The sequence below is a fragment of the Euprymna scolopes genome, chromosome 43 (genome assembly GCF_053919585.1).
Source record: "Euprymna scolopes isolate OS-2025 chromosome 43, ASM5391958v1, whole genome shotgun sequence".
Taxonomy (NCBI): domain Eukaryota; kingdom Metazoa; phylum Mollusca; class Cephalopoda; order Sepiida; family Sepiolidae; genus Euprymna; species Euprymna scolopes.
Window position 1 is genome coordinate 11,558,839 of NC_136524.1, and position 26,641 is coordinate 11,585,479.

At 28.5% G+C, this 26,641-nt stretch overlaps 1 protein-coding gene across 1 annotated transcript in view; it reads right to left on the reverse strand.

Annotated features, from left to right (window-relative positions):
• LOC145268185 (glutathione S-transferase C-terminal domain-containing protein-like) overlaps positions 1-26,641 on the reverse strand; it is a 67,205-nt gene that overhangs the window by 13,721 nt on the left and 26,843 nt on the right. The window contains exons 9-14 of the mRNA XM_080123416.1: positions 26,245-26,341; positions 24,568-24,683; positions 22,793-22,837; positions 20,259-20,348; positions 17,500-17,706; positions 15,476-15,539 (exon numbers count right to left, since the gene is read on the reverse strand). Coding sequence (XP_079979542.1) covers positions 15,476-15,539; positions 17,500-17,706; positions 20,259-20,348; positions 22,793-22,837; positions 24,568-24,683; positions 26,245-26,341 — 619 coding nt within the window. The remainder of the gene's footprint in view (positions 1-15,475; positions 15,540-17,499; positions 17,707-20,258; positions 20,349-22,792; positions 22,838-24,567; positions 24,684-26,244; positions 26,342-26,641) is intronic.

Below are 26,641 nucleotides of genomic sequence, written 5' to 3' on the forward strand. Positions count from 1 at the left end.
GGTATGCATAGTACTTTCATAATACTTGTTTTCCATGTACATCATTGAATCTACAATAGCATAACTATGGTTTTTATAAAGTAGTTTGTTTCATTCAAGTTCGAACTCAAAACATAGCTGATTGTCTTAGCACATTAGTCACTGGAAAATATATTCAATGTAATACAGAAGAAATATATTTTCATATTTACCAAGTGCTTTCTTCATGATAGTACTAGAAAAATCAGTATTGCTAATGAAAAAAATAACTTTAAATTCTAATAGGTAATCAATTGTCATATAAGTGTTACTTTGAATTTGAGATCTTCAGAACTTAAAATTATTAATGGATAAAATATTTCAATTCCTATCAACTTCACAGAAGTCAAAATATCTTTTATCAGTTTTTGCAGTTGATTTTTTTTCACTCATTCTACTTCTGGGTTTACAGTTTTTGTTTATAAAGGATTTTTATTATCGAAATTAAATTTTGATGAAATAAATTAATTTCATATTAAAATGTTGTACAAAAATAAGTTGGACTTGTATTTTATATAAAATTCACCTGATTTTTAATTATATGCAAAACACAAAGACAAATTCTTTATTTCTATAGTCTTGGTTGACTTTACCCGTTTTTTTTTTAACCAGGTTTACATGCTAAATGTTTTAATGCTTCACCAATTTCAAACTTCCCATCACTCAATATTAATTTTCCAAGTTTTCCAAATAGAAGCTTTTCATATATACTTTTATTTTCGTTTTTCTGAAAAAGGATTCCATTCGTTTATTGGAATAAATTTTTCTATGTAAAAATTTCCTGTATTGTATATTGGCCTTTTTCACATCAATGTACTGAATTCTAATCAGGTCTCTCAGATTTTCAATAAGTTGTTCAGGGAAAACAATTTTCCATCCTGGAAAATTTTTGATGACATGATTCATGGATTCAGTGTTATTATTTGTCCATGTTTTAAAATTTTTATTCTCTCATCTTGGTCTGCATACATAGTTGTAAATTTTTTTCAATCATAGCTTGCATGTATGAATCATTTCGTAGATCCAAATCAATTTCATTAATTGCATTTAATGCAAAATTAAACTGATTCATTTTTTGCTTCTAACAGGCCATATTTTCCACAAAATATATTTTTTATTGATTGTTTGTATGCATTTGGCATCATTTACAAATCTGACCAAGTTTTCCTTCAAATGTCTAGCACATAAACATATTGCATTCTCAAATACTGCATCCAATGCTTTCATGATGGCTTTCTCTTGATCTGATCCAATCTAAATTTGATCAGCAAGATTTAAAAAAAAATTTTTTTTTTTTGCCATCTTAGATGCTATATTGCTAAAAAATGTGTGGTAGACTTCATAAGTTGACTTCCTATGTAAGAGTATTGGGCCAATGAATACTGGATTATTCTTGGTTGTTCTTTTAAGTATTTTTGTATTTTTAAATCTCATCAATGTCAGAAAATAAGGACCTAAGTTGAATGTTCTATCAATCCCAATTATAGACTTGTCATCCATACAGGAGCAAAGATCCTTAATTTGGTCGTCCGTGTAAAGTTAGCAATACACATGGCCATTAAAACGCTTTGGATAATCACAGATTTCAAGGGTTTTCTGCTAAAATAGTCATATTTTAAAAACCAAAGCACTTTAAGTCTTCAAAATACCACCGTTTTGTTCGGAAATGAATATACTTTCAAATTAATTTGTAAATAATAACATACATAATATATTTTTAGAGTTTTAAGCAAATAAGGTGATAAAAATGTTAACATCATAAAACGGCATTTTCGGTAAGATTTTGTAACAACCCCCCCTCCTGATTTCTAAACATTTGTACCGTGTTTCTGTGAAGAATTTTTAATGAAATTTGGAAATTAGCCAAAAGAGATGTCATTTTTAATAATTTCGAGTGTCCGAAATTTATTTGACGACTCGTTTTTTTGTTGTGTTAAAAAAAGATTTCAAAATGATGAGTATTGAAAATTTTGAAAAAAATTTTCTTCGGACACTCACTTTTAAATAAAACAATCTTTTTACTATGTTTATTCGTTAAAAAGATGATTGAACAGTGTTTTCTCTAGTGGTACGTAACAATTTAAAAACATAATATCCGAAAAAATTGTTATGAATTTGAATCAAGACTTCTGTAGTAGTAGTGATAATAGCAGAGCAGCAGCGATAACATGGCGTAAACAGACCTTTTGTTTTTGTTGTTTATTTTTATTTCAAATCAATTTTTTTTTAAATTGAAAATCTGGTTATAAATAAAAATTCTTACATGTTTAGTTAGAGCTATTTTGTTATCAACTATACAAATATTTTTAAAAATTGGGTAGTAGTAAATTTTAAAATATTTTAACAAGTGAAAATGTGAACTATCATTGTTTTGGTTCACGTGTACGAACGGTACACACACTTCTAATTTTCGTCTCTTAAAAAATGTTTTCAGTGAATTATTATCGAATGGAAACTAATCTACCTGATTATTAAAAATAATATAAAAAAAATAATCAATATTTGAATATTTGTAGGAGGTGCTCAGTTAAAAAATAAAAACGGTAGGAAAAGACATGAAATATAATTAAAAATCAAAATAACATTAATTTAAAATTTTTAACAATTTGTCAGCTTTAGCAGAAACTTGTTTCTTTTTTATATTTAAATAGAATTTAAATACTTGATAAGCAAGCATCATGTTTTCTGTTAGAGGGACGTCACTTTTTTAAATAACATTTATTTTTGTCTGTTTGTCATAATTCTTGTAAAGTTTCACAATGGGTATCAAACACCCTCTTAAAAAAAACGCTTAATTCTGTCTAATCCTAGGTACGAGTGGTAAGCCTCCTCCTAAAACCTTTAGCCTTAGCAATAACGCTAAGTACAAGTGGCATAGCTCCCCACTAAACAAACTTCTTCTGTGAGTTCATATAAGTGTAAAAAAAAAGCATAAAAAACGTTTAAAGAAAGTGCACATGATTAATCTCCCATAAAAAAAATAAATTGGTCAACTGTCCTAAAACGCTAGGATTGTCTTGAAATGGTGAATTATTTTACATTTGTGTGAAACCAACCCCCACTCTAAATTCTAAAATTGTTTTTGTTTTGTTTCTATCAAGTCTTCAGGATGTTCACACATAATTTTCCTTAGCCCTATCATTAACCCAAAGTCAGAGTGGCAACCTCCCCACCTCATAATTGCACAAAGACCCTCTTAAACCATGCATAATCGCCTTTTAGAAAACAAACAAACAAACATAAAAACACCCAGGATTTATCTATCATAGGAAAAAGGGGGCGGGGATAACTGCCCTAAAACACTCAAATGATTCAAAATGGGAAATCATTTTACATTAAATTCTAAAATAATTTTTGTTATCTTTTATTAAAGTTTTTCAAGTTGTTCACATGCAAATGTCTATAAAGGTAGAATCACATATTTTGGAGAGGTGGTCAGATGGGGAGGAGTAACAGAAGGTATTAATCTACAATAATACCAAAGAAATATTGCAATGTATTCATTTTTAACGAATCCTAGATTTCGATTTCAGTTTTTGGCACATAAAATGCATTACAACTAAACTTTGAGTTCTCTAACTTCTTTTCTTTTAATGAATACATGGCATTTTTAAGCAATCGCAGCATATTTATGTGCATTTACTGCAGATTATTTGGAAATCATTAATTTTTGGAGATTTTCAGTAACATATTCTAATTCCTAGCACAAAAATACACTTATATGGCAAATTTCATTGCTTAATCTTGTGTTTTAACAAAGATATGACATTTTTACTGAAAAAGTAGTGTAAAAAATGTGACGAAACGCATACGGTCTTAAAGAGGGGAAAATATCCAAACACGCAAGGCATAAAAATAGTCATAATTTCCTTGATTTTAATTGGATTTAAAAAATTTAAAAAGATTCTTTCTTAGCTTATCAAGTTCTTTCTATATATACCAATATTGAAATATGTTAAGCCATTTCAATTTTTTCATGTGTATTGCTAGTAAAGTATTATAGCTGGAATATCAGCATCTATTTTAACAGAATTTAGGAAAACTCGTCCCGGGAAAACTTGTCTCCGGAAAACTCGTCTCCGGAAAACTTGACCCCGGAAAACTCGTCTCCGGAAAACTTGACCCCGGAAAACTCGTCCCCTTTCGCTAGGTAGGAAAACTGGTCCCTTATTGAATAAATATCGATTGAAAACACATTTTATGATTGTTCTTGAAGGAGATATTGTTTTTAAAAATAGACTATAACCTCCCCCCCCCATAATATTTTTAAAAAATATTTTTACTTGTTTAATGTTTTTTTTTTTAAATACAATCGATTTTCTAAGTGTCCATTTTCTATCTAACTGGCTAAGTTCTTAGTGGTTTCACTTATTTTAAAAGCGTTTATTATGTTCATAAATGAGACTGCATATTTTTTTTATATTAATATAAAAAGAATTTACTTATTTACTGTTGTTTATAAAAGGGTAAAATCGATTTTTATACCTCGCCGACTATGTTGTTTGTTGCTTAATTTATTTGGAATCCTTTATTCAGCAAAGAAAAAAACCCACAGAAAACAAACAAAAAACATGTCGAGTGTTATGTGAGAATGAGAAATAATGTCCGGTATATCACATCTTAGGGGTCTTGATAATCACTAAAAAATAGAAAATTAAAGAAATTATTGAGGGAGATTTGATTTTAAAAAGAAAATAATTAATTTTAATATTTTTAAAAATATAATTTAGAGAGAGAGAGAGGGGGGGGGAGGTAAAAACTATATCTCCCTCCGAAAAACAACCAACAAAAAATGAAATTAAAAAGATTCTTGATAAACGATAGCGGAGTTTTCAATAAAATTGATTAATAAATTTATTTAGTGATTACTTTTTCTCTTAATGATTGATTTTAGAATTTTGAAGTAAAAATTAAAAAAATTAAAAATGAGTTAATGAGAGACTGTTAGCACATGGCATCTCTCGCGCCAAAAAAATATTTTGCTTTAATTTATTAGTTAATTTTTACAAAATTTGACAGGACGACAATAAATGTTGATAATTGATAAAATCATAATTTTAAATAACGCATGAGTGCATTTGGTATGAGAGAAAACAAAAACATAACAACAAAAAAAACTATCATAATTAAAAAACCAAAACAAAAAAGTAACGAAAAATCGAATCGCTCCCTGTTTTTTAATTTTTTTGGTTTTGTTTTTATTATTGTTTTTATGACTCCAAAAAACATCGTTAAAATAAGAACAAAAAAAAAATTGTAATTAACTTTGTATGAACATAATAAACGCTTTAAAATAAGTGAAACCACTAAGAACTTAGCCAGTTATGTAGAAAACGGACACTTAGAAAATTGATTTTATTTAAAAAAAAACAAAAAAAAACCCCATTAAACAAGTAAAAATATTTTTTTAAAATATTAGATGGGGGGGGGGGGCTATAGTTTATTTTAAAAAACAATATCTCCTTCAAGAACAATCATAAAATGTGTTTCAATCGATATTTATTCAATAAGGGACCAGTTTTCCTACCTAGCGAAAGGGGTTGAGTTCTCCCGGGACTAGTTTTCAGGGCGGTGCCCGGAAAACTCGTTCCGGGAAAACTCGTCTCCGGAAAACTCGTCTCCGGAAAACTCGTCCCCTTTTGCTAGATAGGAAAACTGGTCCCTTATTGAATAAATATCGATTGAAAACACATTTTATGATCATTCTTGAAGGAGATATTATTTTTTAAAATAGACTATAGCCCCCCCCCTAATATTTAAAAAAAATATTTTTACTTGTTTAATGTTTTTTTTTTTTTTTTTTTTTAAATAAAATCGATTTTCTAAGTGTCCGTTTTCTACCTAACTGGCTAAGTTCTTAGTGGTTTCACTTATATTAAAGCGTTTATTATGTTCATACAAAGTTAATTACAATTTTTTTTTTGTTCTTATTTTAACGATGTTTTTTGGAGTCATAAAAACAATAATTAAAAACAAAACCAAAAAATTTAAAAATAGGCAGCGATTCGATTTTTCGTTGCTTTTTGTTTTTGTTTTTTAATTATGATAGTTTTTTTGTTGTTATGTTTTTGTTTTCTCTCATACAAAATGCACTCATGCGTTATTTAAAATTATAATTTTATCAATTATCAACATTTATTGTCGTCCTGTCAAATTTTGCAAAAATTAACAAATTAACTAATAAATTAAAAACGAAATATTTTTTTGGCGCGAGGGATGCCATGTGCTAACAATCTCTCGTTAACTAATTTTTAATTTTTTTTAATTTTTACTTCAAAATTCTAAAATCAATCATTAAGAGAAAAAGTAATCACTAAATATATTTATTAATCAATTTTCGGGTTTGTATTACTGTACACATCGATTCGAAAAAGTTGTCAAAAAACAAATATATAACAAATAAATGTTATCAAAGGCAAGATAAATTACTTTTCTACCAAACTGGATATAATTTTCCTGTTTTCATTCAATTTAACATGTTTATTCAGCTCAAAAAGCATACAGTGTTTACCGATGTATTGGAAAATTCAAAATGGCGGCTGACTCTCTCTTTAACACGGTAAGTTCAGGAAAAGGTGTTATAAATAATAAACTAGAGAAAATTTTTTGGTTTTGTTTTTTTTATTGTTTTTATGACCCCAAAAAAATATCGTTAAAATAAGAACAAAAAAAAATTGTAATTAACTTTGTATGAACATAATAAACGCTTTAAAATAAGTTAAACCACTAAGAACTTAGCCAGTTAGGTAGAAAACGGACACTTAGAAAATCGATTTTATTTAAAAAAAAAACAAAAAAACATTAAACAAGTAAAAACATTTTTTAAAAAATATTAGGGGGGGGTTATAGTTTATTTTAAAAAACAATATCTTCTTCAAGAACGATCATAAAATGTGTTTTCAATCGATATTTATTCAATACGGGACCAGTTTTCCTACCTAGCGAAAGAAGACGAGTTTTCCGGAGACGAGTTTTCCGGAGACGAGTTTTCCTAAATTCGATTTCTGTTTAGTATATAGAGGGATATTTTGAGGTACCAAATAAACATCTGGAAATCGCAGCTTTCATCTGCCGTAGTTTTGACTGGAATAAAATTTCGAATATTAAGTCTGTTTAACAACTCTGATGCAATTTTATCTTCTTCAATTAAGCCATTTTGAATTTTAAAGATATTTATAGATTTTAAATTGATACTTTCTATTTTAACAATATTGGTGAGTTTTTCATTATCTTTCAATGATTCTTTTAGTCTTGTCAGGGAATCAAGTTTTCTGGGGACAAGTTTTCCTAAATTCATAATTTTATGTTTATTTGTTAGATAAAAATGTAAAAGTAAGTTTTTTTCTGTAGAAATTTGCTTTTACGATGGAATGAAATTTGGCGCATGGCATGCTTTTTGGAATGCTGACGCACCAAAAAAGAATTACTGATTTTTACCTAAATCAGAAATTAGGTATTAAAAAAATCACGCGATTCTAAGAAAATATGTCACATTGACCTATTTAAAATAAATTTAGGGAAATTATTTAATTTTGGTACAATAAGAAAATTTGGTAAAAATTAAATAAATATTGGAAGAAAAGAAATTTAAAGACAGGTTTGGGCTAACCACCTTTCCCCCAAATATCTAAATAAATAAATATATTTTAAATATTCAATCTGTTATTATTATCTTTTCAAAGTTCAAATTTATATATATATATATATATGAATTTAGGAAAACTCGTCCCGGGAAAACTCGTCTCGGGAAAACTCGTCTCGGGAAAACTTGTCTCCGGAAAACTCGTCTCGGGAAAACTCGTCCCCTTTCGCTAGGTAGGAAAACTGGTCCCGTATTGAATAAATATCGATTGAAAACGCATTTTATGATCGTTCTTGAAGGAGATATTGCTTTTTAAAATAGACTATAGCCCCCCCCCCATAATATTTTAAAAAAATATTTTTATTTGTTTAATTTTTTTTTTTTTTTTTTCTACCTAACTGGCTAAGTTCTTAGTGGTTTCACTTATTTTAAAGCGTTTATTATGTTCATACAAAGTTAATTAAAAAAATTTTTGGTTCTTATCTTAACGATGTTTTTTGGAGTCATAAAAACAATAATAAAAAAACAAAACAAAAAAATTAAAAACTGGGAGCATTTTGTTTTGGTTTTTTAATTATGATAGTTTTTTGTTGTTATGTTTTCGTTTTCTCTCATACCAAATGCAATGCACTCATGCGTTATTTAAAATTATAATTCTATCAATTATCAACATTTATTGTCGTCCTCTCAAATTTTGCAAAAATTAACTAATAAATCAAAAGCGAAATATTTTTTTGGCGCGAGAGATGCCATGTGCTAACAATCTCTCGTTAACTCATTTTTAATTTTTTTAATTTTTACTTCAAAATTCTAAAATCAATCATTAAGAGAAAAAGTAATCACTAAATAAATTTATTAATCAATTTTATTGAAAACTCCGCTATCGTTTATCAAGAATCTTTTTAATTTCATTTTTTGTTGGTTGTTTTTCCGAGGGAGATATAACCCCCCCCCCTCTCTAAATTATATTTAAAAAAATATTAAAATTTTGGTTTGTATTACTGTACACATAGATTCGAAAAATAATAAACTAGACAAAATACTGTTAGAAATTCGCTCAATATATATTACCGTGACATAGGTTGACATATATTCGGTGTTTTTTTAATAGTATTTTGTCTAGTTTATTATTTATAACACCTATTCCCGAACTTACTGTGTTTAAGAGAGAGTCGGCCGCTATTTTGAATTGTCCAATACATCGGTAAACACTGTATGTTTTTCGAGCTGAATAAACATGTTACATTGAATAAAAACACGAAAAATATATCCAGTTTGGTAGGAAAGTAACTTATCTTGCCTTTGATAACATTTATTTGTTATATATTTGTTTTTTGACAATTTTTTCGAATCTATGTGTACAGTAATACAAACCCAAATCGATTTTACCCCTTTATAACAACAGTAAATAAGTAAATTCTTTTTATATTAATATAAAAAAATATGCGGTCTCGTTTATGAACATAATAAACGCTTTAAAATAAGTGAAACCACTAAGAACTTAGCCAGTTAGGTAGAAAAGGAAAACGGACACTTAGAAAATCGATTTTATTTAAAAAAAAAAAAACATCAAACAAGTAAAAAAAATTTTTTTTTAATATTATGGGGGGGGGGCTATAGTCTATTTTAAAAAAAACAATTTCTCCTTCAAGAACGATCATAAAATGTGTTTTTAATCGATATTTATTCAATAAGGGACCAGTTTTCCTACCTAGCGAAAGGGGACGAGTTTTCCGGAGACGAGTTTTCCGGAGACGAGTTTTCCGGAGACGAGTTTTCCGGAGACGAGTTTTCCCGGGACGAGTTTTCCGGGCACCATATATATATATATATATATATATATATATATATATATATATATATATATATATATGTATATATATATATATGTATATATATATATATATATATATATATATATATATATATATATTCATATAGGTGCCCGGAAAACTCGTCCCGGGAAAACTCGTCTCGGGAAACCTCGTCTCCGGAAAACTCGTCTCGGGAAAACTCGTCCCCTTTCGCTAGGTAGGAAAACTGGTCCCTTATTGAATTAATATCGATTGAAAACACATTTTATGATCGTTCTTGAAGGAGAAATTGTTTTTTTAAAATAGACTATAGCCCCCCCCCCCATAATATTAAAAAAAAATTTTTTTTACTTGTTTGATGTTTTTTTTTTTTTTTTTAAATAAAATCGATTTTCTAAGTGTCCGTTTTCTACCTAACTGGCTAAGTTCTTAGTGGTTTCACTTATTTTAAAGCGTTTATTATGTTCATAAACGAGACCGCATATTTTTTTATATTAATATAAAAAGAATTTACTTATTTACTGTTGTTATAAAAGGGTAAAATCGATTTGGGTTCGTATTACTGTACACATAGATTCGAAAAAGTTGTCAAAAAACAAATATATAACAAATAAATGTTATCAAAGGCAAGATAAGTTACTTTCCTACCAAACTGGATATATTTTTCGTGTTTTTATTCAATGTAACATGTTTATTCAGCTCGAAAAACATACAGTGTTTACCGATGTATTGGACAATTCAAAATAGCGGCCGACTCTCTCTTAAACACAGTAAGTTCGGGAATAGGTGTAATAAATAATAAACTAGACAAAATACTATTAAAAAAAACACCGAATATATGTCTACCTATGTCACGGCAATATATATTGAGCGAATTTCTAACAGTATTTTGTCTAGTTTATTATTTTTCGAATCTATGTGTACAGTAATACAAACCAAAATTTTAATATTTTTTGAAATATAATTTAGAGAGGTGGGGGGGGGGGTTATATCTCCCTCGGAAAAACAACCAACAAAAAATGAAATTAAAAAGATTCTTGATAAACGATAGCGGAGTTTTCAATAAAATTGATTAATAAATTTATTTAGTGATTACTTTTTCTCTGAATGATTGATTTTAGAATTTTGAAGTAAAAATTAAAAAAATTAAAAATGAGTTAACGAGAGATTGTTAGCACATGGCATCACTCGCGCCAAAAAAATATTTCGCTTTTGATTTATTAGTTAATTTTTGCAAAATTTGACAGGACGACAATAAATGTTGATAATTGATAGAATTATAATTTTAAATAACGCATGAGTGCATTGCATTTGGTATGAGAGAAAACGAAAACATAACAACAAAAAACTATCATAATTAAAAAACCAAAACAAAAAAGTAACGCTCCCAGTTTTTAATTTTTTTGTTTTGTTTTTTTATTATTGTTTTTATGACTCCAAAAAACATCGTTAAAATAAGAACCAAAAATTTTTTTAATTAACTTTGTATGAACATAATAAACGCTTTAAAATAAGTGAAACCACTAAGAACTTAGCCAGTTAGGTAGAAAAAAAAAACAAAAAAAAACATTAAACAAATAAAAATATTTTTTAAAAATATTATGGGGGGGGACTATAGTCTATTTTAAAAAGCAATATCTCCTTCAAGAACGATCATAAAATGTGTTTTCAATCGATATTTATTCAATACGGGACCAGTTTTCCTACCTAGCGAAAGGGGACGAGTTTTCCGGAGACGAGTTTTCCGGAGACGAGTTTTCCGGAGACGAGTTTTCCGGAGACGAGTTTTCCCGGGACGAGTTTTCCTAAATTCCCATATATATATATGGTGCCTGGAAAACTCGTCTCCGGAAAACCGGTCCTCGGAAAACTCGTACCTGGAAAAATCCTCCATTTTTTCTAGGTAGGAAAACTGGTCCCTTATTGAATAAATATCGATTGAAAACACATTTTATTACCATTCTTGAAGGAAATGCACCCCATAATATTTAAAAAAATTATTTTTAACTCTTGCTTAAAAAAAATGAACTTGATCATGGAGTCAAGATACGAAAAACGAAACCAAATATTTATTTTAAAAAATACTCTAGTTTTAACACTTTTTGTGTCATTACGAAACAAAAATAAAGAAAGAAAACAAGTATTATCAAAGAAAGCAATTATTTTATTTGGAAGAATTAATTCAGTTTAAATAATTCTTGTGTTATTACAAAACAACAAAAAGAAAACACGGTCTTATGTAATTTTGGTACCGCGCTGAAATAATAATTTCGAAAGCCATTATTAACATGGGGAGGGGAGCTTACCGTTTAAAAGTCATTTCGGGGGCACTTGTGCAGTACTTAAAAATATACAAATTTATTTTCTTTTGGAGGTAGGGGAGGCTCGTTTTAAAACTATATCACCTCAGTATTTTCTTTAATTTTCGGACATTTTTTGTTAAAAATTATTTACTAAGTAATGTCGAGTGCTACATTACCTGTTATTTCTTTTTAATTAAATAAACTCTTTAAAATAAGTTTAAACACCAAAAACTTACAAAGCTAGGTAGAAAACGAAAATTTAGAAAAATCAATTTAATTTTTTTAAAACAATAAATATGTAAAAATATTTTTAAAAATATTATGGGATGTGCATTATGACCTAAAAATATACAAATTTATTTTCTTTTGATGGGGGGGGAGCTCGTTTTAAAACTATATCTACCTTAATATTTTCTTTAATATTCTATTTTTGAGCAATTATCCTCCTAAGACGTGATCCTCTTATGTCGGACATGTTTTGTTCATAAGGAACACGCGACATTAGTTCTTTTTTTTTTTTTTAACTAAATACACTCTTTAAAATAAGCTGAAAGACCAAAAACTTTCAAAGGTAGAAAACTAAAACTTAAAAAAATTAATTAAATTTTTTTAAAACAACAGTAAACAAGTAAAAATATTAAAAAAAATATTATGGGATGTATATTCTCTTTTAAAGAAAATATCTTCTTCAAGAATGGTCATAAAATGTGTTTACAATCGATATTTATTTAATAAGGGACCAGTTTTCCTACCTAGCAAAAGGGGACGAGTTTTCCGGGATCGAGTTTTCTGGAGACAAGTTTTCCGGGGACGAGTTTTCCTGAATTCATTAATTCAGTTTAAATAATTATCGTGTTATTACAAAACAACAAAGAAGAAAACACGGTCTTATGTAATTTTGGTACTGCGCTGGAATAATAACATTATTTCGAAAGCCATTCTTAACATGGGGAGAGGAGGGTATCGTTTAAAAGTCATTTTGGGGGTACTTGTGCAGTACTTAAAAATATACAAATTTATTTTCTTTTGGAGGTAAGGGAGGCTCGTTTTAAAACTATATCTACCTCAGTATTTTCTTTAATTTTTGGACATTTTTTTGTTAAAAATTATTTATTAAGTAATGTCAAGTGTGACATTACTTGTTATTTCTTTTTATATAAATAAACTCTTTAAAATAAGTTTAACACCAAAAACTTACAAAGCTAGGTAGAAAACGAAAACTTAAAAAAATTAATTTAATTTTTTTAAAACAACAGTAAAAAAGTAAAAATATTTTAAAAAAATATTATGGGATGTGTATTCTCTTTTAAAGACAATATCTTCTTCAAGAACAGTCATAAAATGTTTTCAATCGATATTTATTCAATAAGGGACCAGTTTTCCTACCTAGCAAAAGGAGTCGAGTTTTCCGGGGTCGAGTTTTCCAGGGTCGAGTTTTCCGGGGACCAGTTATCCTAAATTCATATATATATATATATATATATATATATATATATATATATATATATATATATATATATATATATGAATTTAAGAAAACTCGTCTCCAGAAAACTAATCTTTTTTTGCTAGGTAGGAAAATTGATCCATTATTGAATAAATATCGATTGAAAACACATTTTATTACCGTTATTGAAGGCGATATTGTTTTTAAAAGAGAATACACAATTCATAATGTTTTTTGAAAAATATTTTTACTTGTTTATTGTTTAAAAAAAATTAAATTGATTTTTCTTAGTGTCTGTTTTCTTTGTAAGTTTTAAGAGGTTCAATTTACTTTAAAAAGTTTAGTTAGTTAAACAAAACAAGTAATGAGTTTCTTTTGAACAAAAAATATCTGACATGAGATGAATATCGATAATCGCTGAAAAATAGAAAATTAAAGAAACTACTGAGATAGACATAGTTTTAAAACAAGCCTCATCCCCTCCAAAAGAAAATAAGTTTGTATACTTTTTAGGTAATGTCCAAGATCACGGCTTAGAAAAAAAATCTTTAATCTTTTTTCAAACTAAATCTCCCTAGATATTTGTATGCTACATAGCGTGTTGTCTGTTATAGGAGGAAATACGGGGAGTTGATGGCCTTCGTTGTACAGGGTAGAATTAGCTGCAAAGTTCTTGGCAAATAGTTTGGCCTTGTTTGATGCTGACAAGATAGCCTCAGGTCTATCGATGATGGTTGAGATAGAACGCACGCTTCTATTCAGGATCTTGTTTTCTATTTGCCAAAACTGGTGGGAACCAAGCCACTGCTCAGTAAGGTTTTGTAATGACCACCCCACATACACACACAATTTGTAAGTGCTCATACTGCTTTTTTATTAAGAATTTTGTCACAAAAGTTGGAAACTGATCAGAAGAGATGTCACTTATAGTTTGCAATGTCTGAAATACTTTTGACCACTTGTTTTTGTTGTGTAAAAAAAAACTTCAACATGATGAGTATTGAAAATTTTGAAACAGTTTCTTTGGACACCCACTGTTAAATAAAACAATCTTTTTTTACTATCATTATCCATTAAAAGTATAATTGTATGTTATTTTCTCTTGTGGTAGCTAACAATTCAAAATTATGATACTCGAAAACTTGATACTTTTCCAAACCTCACATTTTCTTTTAGAATGATGTCACTTGTTTTAAATAACATTTATTTTTGTCAGTTTGTCGTAATTCTTGTAAAGTTCTACAATAAACTTAACAACAACAACAACAACAAAAACTACCTTAATCCTACCTCTAACTCTAGGTATGAGCAGCAAGCCTTCTAAAACCTTCTTTAGCTAAGTCTGTGTGGCAAGCTCCATATAAGAGTAAAAAAAAACAAAAAACAGATCTTTCCTTAAAGATTACCTCCCATAAAAAATAAATTGATCAACTGTCCTAAAGCGCTAGAATAATCTTGAAATGGTGAATTATTGTCTATTAAATTTACGTGAAACCAACCCCCACTCTAAATTCTAAAATTGTTGTTTTCTTGTTTTGTTTCTATCAAGTCTCCAGGATGTTCACACATAATTTCCCTTAGCCCTTTAACCCAATGTCAGCATTCCCACCTTTTCATAATTGCACAAAGACCCTCTTAAAACTATGCATAATTGCCTTTAAAAAAAATGCACAGGATTTATCTCCCATAGAATAAAAATGGGTTAACTGTCCTAAAACATTGGAATGGCTCATAATGGGGAATCATTTTACATCAAATTCTAAAATAATACTCGTGCATTAAAAAACTTTCATAAAATATAAGAAGCATATAAAAATTACCACGAATATTAGTTGTGAGTGTTAAACTAGATTTCTTGTTATGTAGGTTACAAATAATTATTAAAGCAAAATAAATTCTTTCTCATTAATTTTTTTAACTTAATTTCCTTTAAAATAATTTGTTGCCAAAAGTAACATTTACTTGATTATTCATCAAAATCAAAAATTCAATAGCATAAATACTAACTTTTTAAAAATCCTATTAAAAAATGACTACAAAATTGAATCAACCAGAATGCATTTTGGTTTCTTCAGGAACAAGTCTGTCAGTTTAATCTTTTGTTAATAGTTAAAAACTAAAAAAAATATCCATTGTATTTGTTTAAAAAAATAGAATTAATGCTTTTTTAAAAACGTTTTTTTGTAAAATGCCACCTCTTTTCTCTACTTTTTATCCTACTCTATAGCTCCTACTTCCTCTTTTTCATACCAAAATTTTAAAAAGGTATACTAACAGTATTATTGAAAACTAAATAAAAATCACCAAATACCTTGTTCCTCAAGAGCAATCTTTAATTCTGTTTGATCAGCTGCATGGCCCAATGTTACAAGATCCTGGCAATTAAAAGAAATACAAATTTCCAATAATATAATGAGTATATTTTAAGAGATGGAAACAAAATAACTTTTTTATTTTAAAGAACATCATAGAGGAAAAATAAATAAACTAATTGATTAGTTAGAATAAAAAAAAGAAAAGAAAAATGAGCTACTCAGAATCAAATACCAATTTGCCATATTCAAAGGAATAGATCAGCTTGACTTCATTATATAGATTATACACTCATCTATTAAGAGATTGATGTAAACGACCAGTGTCCCCCCCCCTTTTTTTACTCAAATCATAATGAAACAATTATTCAGTTTTAATAAAAATTTCAGCAATTACTCAAATTATATACCTCCTTATTTATTTAGCATCACTTTTCTCTTGGCATACGTATTTTCAGTTTGCTGTTCCAACAACTCAACAATAATAGACAAATCATTAACATGGAATAACTTCCATATACTGGCCAAACAAAATTTTCTTGACAGCACTGTGGTGAACTCAAAACTTAATATTGGAGTTAACACTGTATTTCTTTGCTTTTTTTAATTTTTTTTTATTATTAATTAATTATTTACACACCAACCCATATAAATAGATATTCAAATAATGAACATTTCATTCATAACTTTGTTGTAAACACAAAACAAAATTTTTCTGGTTAATTCATGAACATTTTGTTAATTTTGATGTATTTTATCTCTTAAACTTAAAGAAAGGAAAAGAAAAAAAATATCAATTTGTGATCTATTTGCAAATTGCAAATGATGCAATTTACAAATAGATAGCAACTTGTTGAAAATCAAGTTGGTGTGTTTAAAGAAAGGAACTTTTAAACATAAATGTTAAATATTTGTCCAGGAAATAAGAAAATATGGCAAACATAACTATTTGTTATTAAAATAAAAAAAAATTATTGAATTAAAAAAATTATAAACTAATTAATAAAATGTCCTTTTTCAAACCAATATGCAAATTAGTTAACTTTGAGACCGATATCACATATGCATAAGCAGTAAATAAAAAAGATAGTGCGTTAATTAGTTGAATAATTCACTTGAAATGGAACATTTTTACTTTAGTGTTAGTGCGAGAACTTATTTAGAAGAAAAAAAGAAACAAGATTAATAAATGCAACTTATTTAGAATGAATTATTTCCCTTTGTATTTACACACTTGAAAAAAAAAACGCTTTTTTACATTTATCATAACTATGTTACCATCAATGCTGGTAACTGTTATTTAAATCAATAGTACAACATAGTCTTTTGAAATATTGTTTATATAGTACAGAGCAAATGTGCAAACACAGCTATTTATATTCATAATTTGCATAATAATTTTTTACACAGTTTCTAATAAAATAATGTTTGTTGCTATTCATTTGTAATTTTATTGTCCTGTTCAATTTTTACATTTTTTATTTAGAAATATGTAGACATAATTAAGTGCTTATTTAGAGTTATACCTATTTTCAAATCAAAAACACAGAAAAATCTGTAAAAATCTTTAATAAACCTATGTAAAAAAACAAATAAATTACAGAAAAATGTTTATCATGTATGTAACCGGCATGGAATAAAGATGTTATATTTCATAATTTACATAAACTGATCAAGTAGTTTTATTTTAACAAAGAAAATCAAATTTTATGATTTGATCTACCATGTTTTATAAATAAGGGGGTGTCAACTCAATTTGAACTATTGAGATCAAAATCAGCCTTATAATCGCTACAAATTCCTATTAAAATCACTAAAAATTGTAAAAAACGAGTTTCTATATCAAAAATCTACTTGATCAATTTACATGATTTTTTGGAATATGACATCTTTATTCCATGACGATTATGTACATGATAAAGATTTTTCTGCAATTTTTTAATATAAGTTTAATTTTAAATAAGCACCTAATCAACTACTTAAAAGAAATGGCAATGTTGTTTTAAAAATTAAAATATCTTACCATATCTGAAATGTTTGCATCTTGGAAAAGTTTGCTTCTTGGATATGTAATCAAATGCGTGTTTTGCACCGCTCCATAGCAACATGGACACACAACAAATGATGCATCACTGTTAATGCATTTCTGTAATACCATGTCTGTGGCTACTCCGCAGGCATGCAGACATGTACCAAGATCAAATTTGCCATGGAAATATCCAAGGTTACACTACAAAAAAAAAAGGAAAGAAAAATTATTTATAAATATAAGATTTTATCCAACCTCATTGTAGCAAAATGCTTGTTAGACTGAAGAAAAATAAAATAAAATACACTTAGGCAAATTCAAAGAAAGATAACTTTTATATATGATTCTGATTTGTTTTAAAATTGTTATAATTAAAATTGTAAAGTTGTTATATAAAATATTTATATATAAATTAGGTATGCTTATGTTTGTATGTACTCGTAAACTAATTAATCAATCATTATGAATTTTGGAACACAGCTACTAGGTATAAAGAGTCCAAATTTAAGCTATACTTAGGTTTATTCAAAGAGGATACAAATATGGTGGAAGCCTATTGTGAAAATTTGCATATTTATGTTTTTTTGTGAAATCTTAACAATAGACACAAATTTATAAAGATTCACACAAATTTCAGTTTCTTTGGAATATTTTAAAGAGTTTTAGGCGGTCAGAATATGAGGACCCCCACCCCCCACCCCATTTGAAAATGCATTTACATTAAATTTGATCTATAATCATTATTATGAAAGATTTCCTGAATTTCAATTTCTTATTCAGTCTTAAATAGACATTTTTCTAGAATCAATAGCATGTCAAAATTAGAATAAAGATTCTATACATAAGGTTTAGTATCATTATATCTTGATTTTAATGGGACATAAAAATGATACAAAACTGTTCTGTTTTAGGAATAAATTTTACTTACCCTGGGACGAGTATTCTTCTACTTCTGCATAATTTTAATCAGATTTTCAGTTTAAAAACAAATTTGATCTTGAATAAAAATCAACAAAAAAAACTCTGTTTACAGTCATGCTATCGCTGCTGCTGCTATTATTAATACTACAATACTACAAGACAGTTTACACTCAAACTCCAAACGATTTTTTCCTGGTATCATGAAATTTTTTATTAAAATGTGTTTTCAAACTGAAGATCTATCACCCTTCCTCTTCCCCGCAAACTGCTTCCAGCTCATTACAGCCCAATGTACTTCTCCTTCAATAGAGGAGGGGGATGTTGTAAGATCAGTAATTACAGCCCTATCCAGGCCTCCTCCCACTCCATATCCCTTCTTCCGGTTGGAGCTCACTGTCAAGCAGTTCCGATTTGTAGACTCTGTAAATAAAACATGTTCCATTTCAGTCTCCTTGCATCCTCATCTAGTCCTAACCATCTGCACTTATCATCACAACAGCAAGCACAGCTGTGTCAGAGATAGAATTGTAAATCCATGTGCAACTATCATTCTGGGTTTAACCCAAACCCAACTGCTATGAGTATCTTCATAAAACATACTTTGCAGAGATAACAAATAGCTATGGCTGATGAGAAAAACTTCGGCAGACCAGATAATCATAGGCTCTGTGCAGAAGTCTGATTCACATTTTATTATGGATATTGCTCCAGACAAGGCATGAAGCCACTTGATATAAAGGGCTAGCAAGAATGAAAGTGATTATCGTAAAGACAGGAGATGCCTATTGACCTTAGTCTTGAAAAGAACAAGACTATAAGTAGGTCAGTAAGTAGAGATTTCCAAGTCTGCTACTGAAATAAAAAAAGTATCAAAACAGCGAATGAATTGATGAAGACCACTAGACCAATGAGTCAAACGAGCTGAAACAAAGGAAACAGAATAGATCAGATAATTCTGAGGAACGCATATTATAATAGTATTTGTAGAATAGATTGAGACTAGCAAAATCTGTGAGAAAGAGGTTGCAGAGGAGAAGAAAGAGTGGAGTCAATCAAATAACAGAAACGTTTCTGCACTTTATCAGGAAGTCTTAAATGGAGCAGAGATTCACCAGCCCCAAAATAACAACAGTACTCCATACATGGTTTGCTATTAGATTTGTAGAGATAGAGAATAATCTCAAGTGTGAGAAAATGTTTAGAATGATAGAGAAAACTGACCTTATGAAAAGCAGAAAAAGCAATGGATCTAATATATGAATTTCAAGAAAGATTTAACGTGACAGATCACTTAACAGCAGCAGTACCAAGATAAATCCTTTAATACATTGCCAGGGTGAAGATGCCAGCAACAAATCATAGAGTATCTCAGAAGACAACGTTTCAAACATGGTTAGATAAATCATGACACCTTATCCATTTCCTGAATACAACTAACAAGATTCATTGTTTATTTTTATTGGGCAATCAACATCCAACAAAATCATTCAATTTGTTAAAAATGGATACTGCAAATGGCATGAAAAATGATTTTGCTGGATACAAAACCTTTTTTTATATCTACATTTTTCTTTTCCTGGTACTTTGTTCATCCAAGAAAGATAGTGCAAAATGAAATTCATGTGCACAAATACCCTTGGGTTACACCAGGTCGGGATAGCTAGTTCTACATAAAAAAATAATGCAAAAATTTGTCTTTGGTTTCTCAAGAAACAAATTTATAACAAAACAAATGTTCTTTGTATATAAAACAATGTTGATTATAACATTAGATAAACCTTGTTCCAAATCTTTTTGAAGTTATAGTGCAGGCATACATGCATAATACATACCTGATACAAAGTGATATTTTTTAATCCTAATTTGTCAACTCTAGCTTTCGCAAGATATAATGACTCCTCTTTGTTTTCAATTAAATATACCTGTAAATCAAAAAAAAAAAAAAAAAAAAACCATAAAAACATAAATATCTAAACTAAAAAACATCCTTTTATATAAATAATCTTAAGGGGACATAAATGTGTAACCGAAGTGTTCTATTCAGGGAATTAATTTTACCCCTCTCAATCTAATTATTGATCATTATGAATTTTGGTAGATGGATGCTAATTTTAAGAGGTTCAAATGTGGGCTATATTTAGTCTTATATAAAGGTGATAAAAAGAGAGTGGAAGCCTTTCATGCAAATTCAGATAACTCTGATTTTTGTGAAATTTTAACAATGGGTATTACATATCAATTCATGAATATTTCCCAAATTTCGTTTCTTTGGAGTATTTAAAAAAAATAAAATAAAAATAAAATAAAAAATAATAATAAAAATAATTTGATAACAAATATGCTAGTCTGAATTATCAGACAACATTTACATACAAATTTGTTTTACACAAATGTAGGGAAAATAACTTAGTCTTTTAAACAGGTAAGTGATGCTTACACACTCCTGCAGTATCTGTACAACAGAGATGTTTTTAAATTTTTTTTTATACTAATGAGTCATCAATTAATAAGACTCAATGGGTTAATAGGTTAATGAATTTGTTAGAGAACTGGAAAATGATGGGTGAAATCAGTGGGAGTTGATTATTTATGGAATTTATTAACATTTGGAAAAAAACGTTATAGTAGGTCAGAAAGCAGCCATGCAGTATTGTTCCACAGAGGGAAAGACACCCATTGAAGCTCCGTTTACTTTTAAGTGCATAGAGGGGGAAAGAAAATTCATTACAGTGGTTGTAGGAGGATGAGTTTTTGCGAATATTTTACAGGGTGAGGAGGCAAAGATTAAAACTGAATCAAGCATCTACTATGAAAATATAGGATAGAGAAAGTCCTGCAACATCTCTTCCATGAGATGCAGGTTGTACAGAAGAGAAAAGAGCAACCCCACTAGATTTCAAAATTGATTCTGCAATCTGTCTAGTCAAGAAAGAGTGCTCTCAGTGGCCTCCTTAGATGTGGCAACAGTACTTAAGACATATTTGACTCTTATACAGATAGAGGATTACGTCAGGAGTGAAGTACCTTCTGGAGTGATAGAAGGATCCAACCATTTTTCCAGCAATCTTAACAACAGATTCGATGTAAGTTTTTCATTTCAAGTCTGAAATAAAAGTCAGTCCTAGGAGTTTATCAAAGCAGAGAGTTTTATCAAGAAGACAGATACCCATTCACAATCGTGGAATTTCTATGGGCCCCACTAGTAATAATAAACTATCAGGACCCTCTAGAAATTCCATGGTTATTTTCTTCGTTTAAATTTGTATGAACCAGCATGTTACAATTGTTTTCATCATTGATTTTCTTGTTGGCACTAGTTTCCTCCCCAATTTTTTGTTTTAAAATGAGGTACTTACAGGAGTGACGATGAAGGTTACCAACATCCATAAGTGAATGTAATTTTATGAAATTGACTGAATTCGGACTTCGCACACCCAAGTTATCGATCTACACTGTTTATCATTTCACTAAAGTTATCTTGCATATGATTTCATGTTAGCTTTAATTTGAAATATGTATATTTAAGATTTAATAATATATAAATAATATTACATATGTCTGTTATAATGGAAAACCTGTAACCACTCTAGCAATAAATGGTTACAGACAATGACTGAAAGAAAACTAAAAAAGGAAGTTAGTTTGACTAAAAATAGTTCCGTGTGCGTGTCAGCAAAACTTCCAACCTCTTACCCACTGTCCTATGCATATATATCCTTCCTTAGACTATATGTTTTGTACTATTCGTACAATAAACCTCATTGTTTGCTTAATTATTCCACTTCGGATGTATTATTTGCTTGTATCGACATTCACGACATAACAATCTAATTATCAGTTAAAATTGAAATAAAACAAATGTCCCTTCCTGCAGTTCTTGCAGGGAGGAATTGATGTCCTTCTACACAGTATTCCCCAACTGGTCATCCATCTGATATTGATCAGACCCAACATGGCTTAATTTTGATGATCTAATAAGAACAGATGTGTCAATGTGCTTTATATGCTGTATGTATTTATTAAAAATTGTAACACTTAGAAGTGTATTAAAATAAGATATAAGAAGTTTTTTTTTTATTTAAAACTGAAAAATAGAATTCGATTTAGGAACAATTCATTTTAAAAGTTGTTAACGTCAAAAGTTATACCATTACATTTTCAATTATACTTTTGTGTTGCATGTCATCTTTAGCAATTGAATGAACTTATTAAAAGAGTGTGAAAGGTACTAACATATGTATGAGCAGAAAATGCCTTAGTATATTATTTTATAGATTTTAATATTTATTAATAATTGATTTTTTAAAAATTTATTTAGATAAAAGAGAAAATTTATTAAAAAAAAAAAAAAAAATTATCTATTTACCTGGCAGTAAGGAATAAGGCTAGCCAGAGTAATTCCAAGATGACCCTGAATCAAAAATAAATAATATTGAAAGCTTGATAAAAACAAATGTGTGTGTGTATATATATATATATATATATATATATATATATATATATATATATATATATAGTTATTGTTTCAAAAACAAAAAAAACATTTCAAATAAGAACAAATTCCAAAACATTATATTATTTGAATATTTCTAATAGGCTTTCAAACAAAACGATGATGAAAATTAAAAATGAATAAAATCATTTATTGCCGGCATTTTTTTAAAGATGCTAAGACTTTCAATATAAAAATATCTTCTTTGGAGCAGGATTTTTTCTCTCCTCATTTTGTTGGTATTAAGCTCGAGAGGAGGGGACTAGGGAGGAGCCCCTCATTGAGATAGAAAATGGCCATGAAGATGTAAATTAGGTCTGTGTGACATATTATGGCACGTGTGAACATTTCTTTATTACATATTTTCTTTCATTGTGCAGATTCATGATCATTTCAGAGACTTTGATGGCCTACCTATAAATGCAACAAGATGACAAAGCAACTTTTGCTGTCTTTGTCGCAGCAAGACAGTCAGCATAGACTTTTTTTGGCAAAAAACATCAGCAGATGAAAAGCGATCAGCCCAATGGATCCAAAACCGTCCAACTTTTTGCCAATTTCTGGACTTTATTCAAAAGCTAATTCCATATTTACATCAAATGACTGTCTAGAGAAATTGGTACAACAAAATTATACATTAAGAAAAAAATGAAAATACTAGTGATGCATCTGTTTAATGACCTTTAACCATTATAAGGTCCCCCCCCCTCCATTAAACAGTTTTTACAATGTTTCTTTTTGCGAAGGTGTTTTTAGGGTGCAAAATGTGTCTCTTTATAATGTGTGATTTTGTTTGATTTTTGTCATTTTTGCTTTTTTTGTTTCCTTTAAGTTTAGGTCTAAGGATATTATTTGAGCCATTCTTTTGAAGAGAGTTTTTCAAATTTTGTTTAGTAACAAAATAATTAGCATTTTTATGAAAGTTAATTGGTATTTGTCCTTTTTCATGGGTTGTTGAAATTGTTTTTTTTTTTATTTTACTTAAATATGTTTGTACAAATTATTTCTATAAGAAACCCTATTATATTGATGCATCTGAATAATATTGATAGCAATGATTCTAATATGTTGTATAAACATTATTATTTCAAATAATACATGAAACAAGCTTTGGTCGAAAAATACATTTGGATACATTTGATTTGAAATAGTTTATTATATTCATAGATTTCTTTCGTATATACAAAATAAGCTTTATAGTACTTTCTCAAGATAAATTTTATTTATTTTCAGTAATTTAAACGAAACTAACATCACTTGCTAGAAAGATATACTGACAACCCATAAGTAAGAAACGGTCATAGGATAAAGGGAGATGATAATTGCTCTCTAACCTTCCCCAGTGACACTACATTTTCTTTTTGATTGTTATAATAAAATAAGCTTTAGAGAAATAAAAGCATTTCAATACCAAAAGCAGAACAAAATACAATTTCAGCTCTACAACAATGAAAATTATAATAATCCTAACTCTAACAATAGAATGAATATATTTGTAAATGAAACAACAGAGGAAACTTTTTATGTAAAAATCATTAAAAACATGGTTAAAACCATCAAATACACAGCAACATTTTACTTAACAAAAAACATAAGGCAAATTTTAAAATTGTTAAAAAAAGCAAGGAAATTAAATGCAAAAAACTTACACCTCCACTGCAAAAGTCAACAATAACTTGCCCCTTTGTAACAATCTTTTTTACTGCCGTAACAATATTTTCCAGCTGTTGGCATTTCTTTGCAGCACGTTTTGCTGGAAGTCCACCTAAACATTTAAAAATAAATTTAAAAAATGTTGATCATTAAAAATATAATAATTTGTTATAGCTATATTATATCTTAATTCTTAAAAATATAATAATTAGCTATAGTTAAATAACATCTTGATTATTAAAAATATAATAATTAGTTATAGTTATAATATATCTTAATTATTAAAAATAAAATAATTAGTTATAGTTATATTATATCTTGATTATCCAAAATAAAATAATCAGTTATAGCTATAATATATTTTGATTAATAAAAATATAATAATTAATTATATTATATCTAAATAATTAAAAATAAAATAATTATTTATAATGCTTCCTAATTCTAATATAATTTTTAAATCCATTAAAAATTCTTTTGATTCTTTTTCAATTTCAAAATATTTTATTAGATATTTGTCGTTTTTTTTTAATATTCAAATTACTTTAACGTTGTATAATGTCTGGATATATTATTGCAATATAAAAATATACGTGGAGGTGGGTGGGCATATATTACATGAGTAGATCTTTATTTTCCTTGTAATTAATTAAAAATAGTGAGACAACTAAAGATTTATATTAATTTATTTATTGCGGACTATTATTCTCATCTTTATTAGTCGTTGTTTCACGACGTTTCGGCCACCTGACGAAGGCCAGAGGAATAGTTGGCTGAAACGTCATGAAACAACAACTAATAAAGAGGAGAATAATAGTCCGCAATAAATAAATATAAATAAAACTCATCTCAATAATGAATTCCAATTAAAATAATATATATAACTAAAGATTTATTTCTCTTTTAAAGCAAAGCCAATTTGCATTAATTTGTCGCTAGTTGACAAAAACTATTGTAATTTTTCATAAACAATTGAAAATACTCAACGATTTGTATGCAAAATAAAAAAGTGTAGGGAAATGAATATTTAACAAAGAATACTCCCAGTGTTAAGAATGAGTTTCTAAATAATGTTATTATTAAGAAAACCATTTTTAACATACAGAGGGTGATAGAGTCTTTCTTAACTATTTTGTGCTTTCCCTATATCAAAAAATGTTCATAGTTTTATCCAAATTACTACTGTAAATATAACAGATATGTAATAGATTGATTTATTTTACTGTAAAAAGAAAAACAAAATATAGATAATAATAATATAAAATATAGGTAGGATTGGAAATTAGACACATGGTCAGGTAAAGTTTTGAAAAATTAGCCCCCTTAGACAAGTGTGCTATCTACAAGAAATGATGCAGCATCCCCATTGACATTCTCCAGATGCAGCATTTCAGGCAACTAGCAACAAACTAACCTCTTCTCAAAAAATAAAGATATCACCTGGGAGGGTGGGCCACCTAGGACTGAACAAGAACACACCTTAGCCTGATAGCAACAAAGTTGCCATCGGGCTGATTGTCAGACATGATAAAAGACGTATCCTCAAGTGATAAGAGAATAACACATGATCAAGCTGTGCTACACTGAGAATAGCAATAAAGATTTTTTTCCTTTTAAGGTTTTGAAAAATTGCTTTTATATCTATTTTGGAAGATTAAAAAAAATGTACATACCTTCTTGAGGATGGATTGCAGCAGGTAAAGTAGACCAAGGCAGTTCTATATCATTACCACAAGGATGTTCGCCACCTTTGGGTTGAATATTAGACATCTGAAAATAAGAAACAACCTTTTAAAACTATATAAATAAATGAAAAGAAAAACTTTTAATCCCAAATCCTTCATTGGAAAATTTCTTTGCTTGTAAATCAAATTATCTCTTGCAATCAATGAGAATAGCTTTAATATTGTTGTAGAGATCATCAGTGGTTTACCAGTAAAAACTGTTTCCATTATATGATTATCACTCACCTTTCACCTTTGGATTTGTATGCTTGATGCACTTATAGATAACAAGATAAGGATGCGATAGCAATAGGTACCTTAGGGGATCTTGTATAGGTTGAATAGG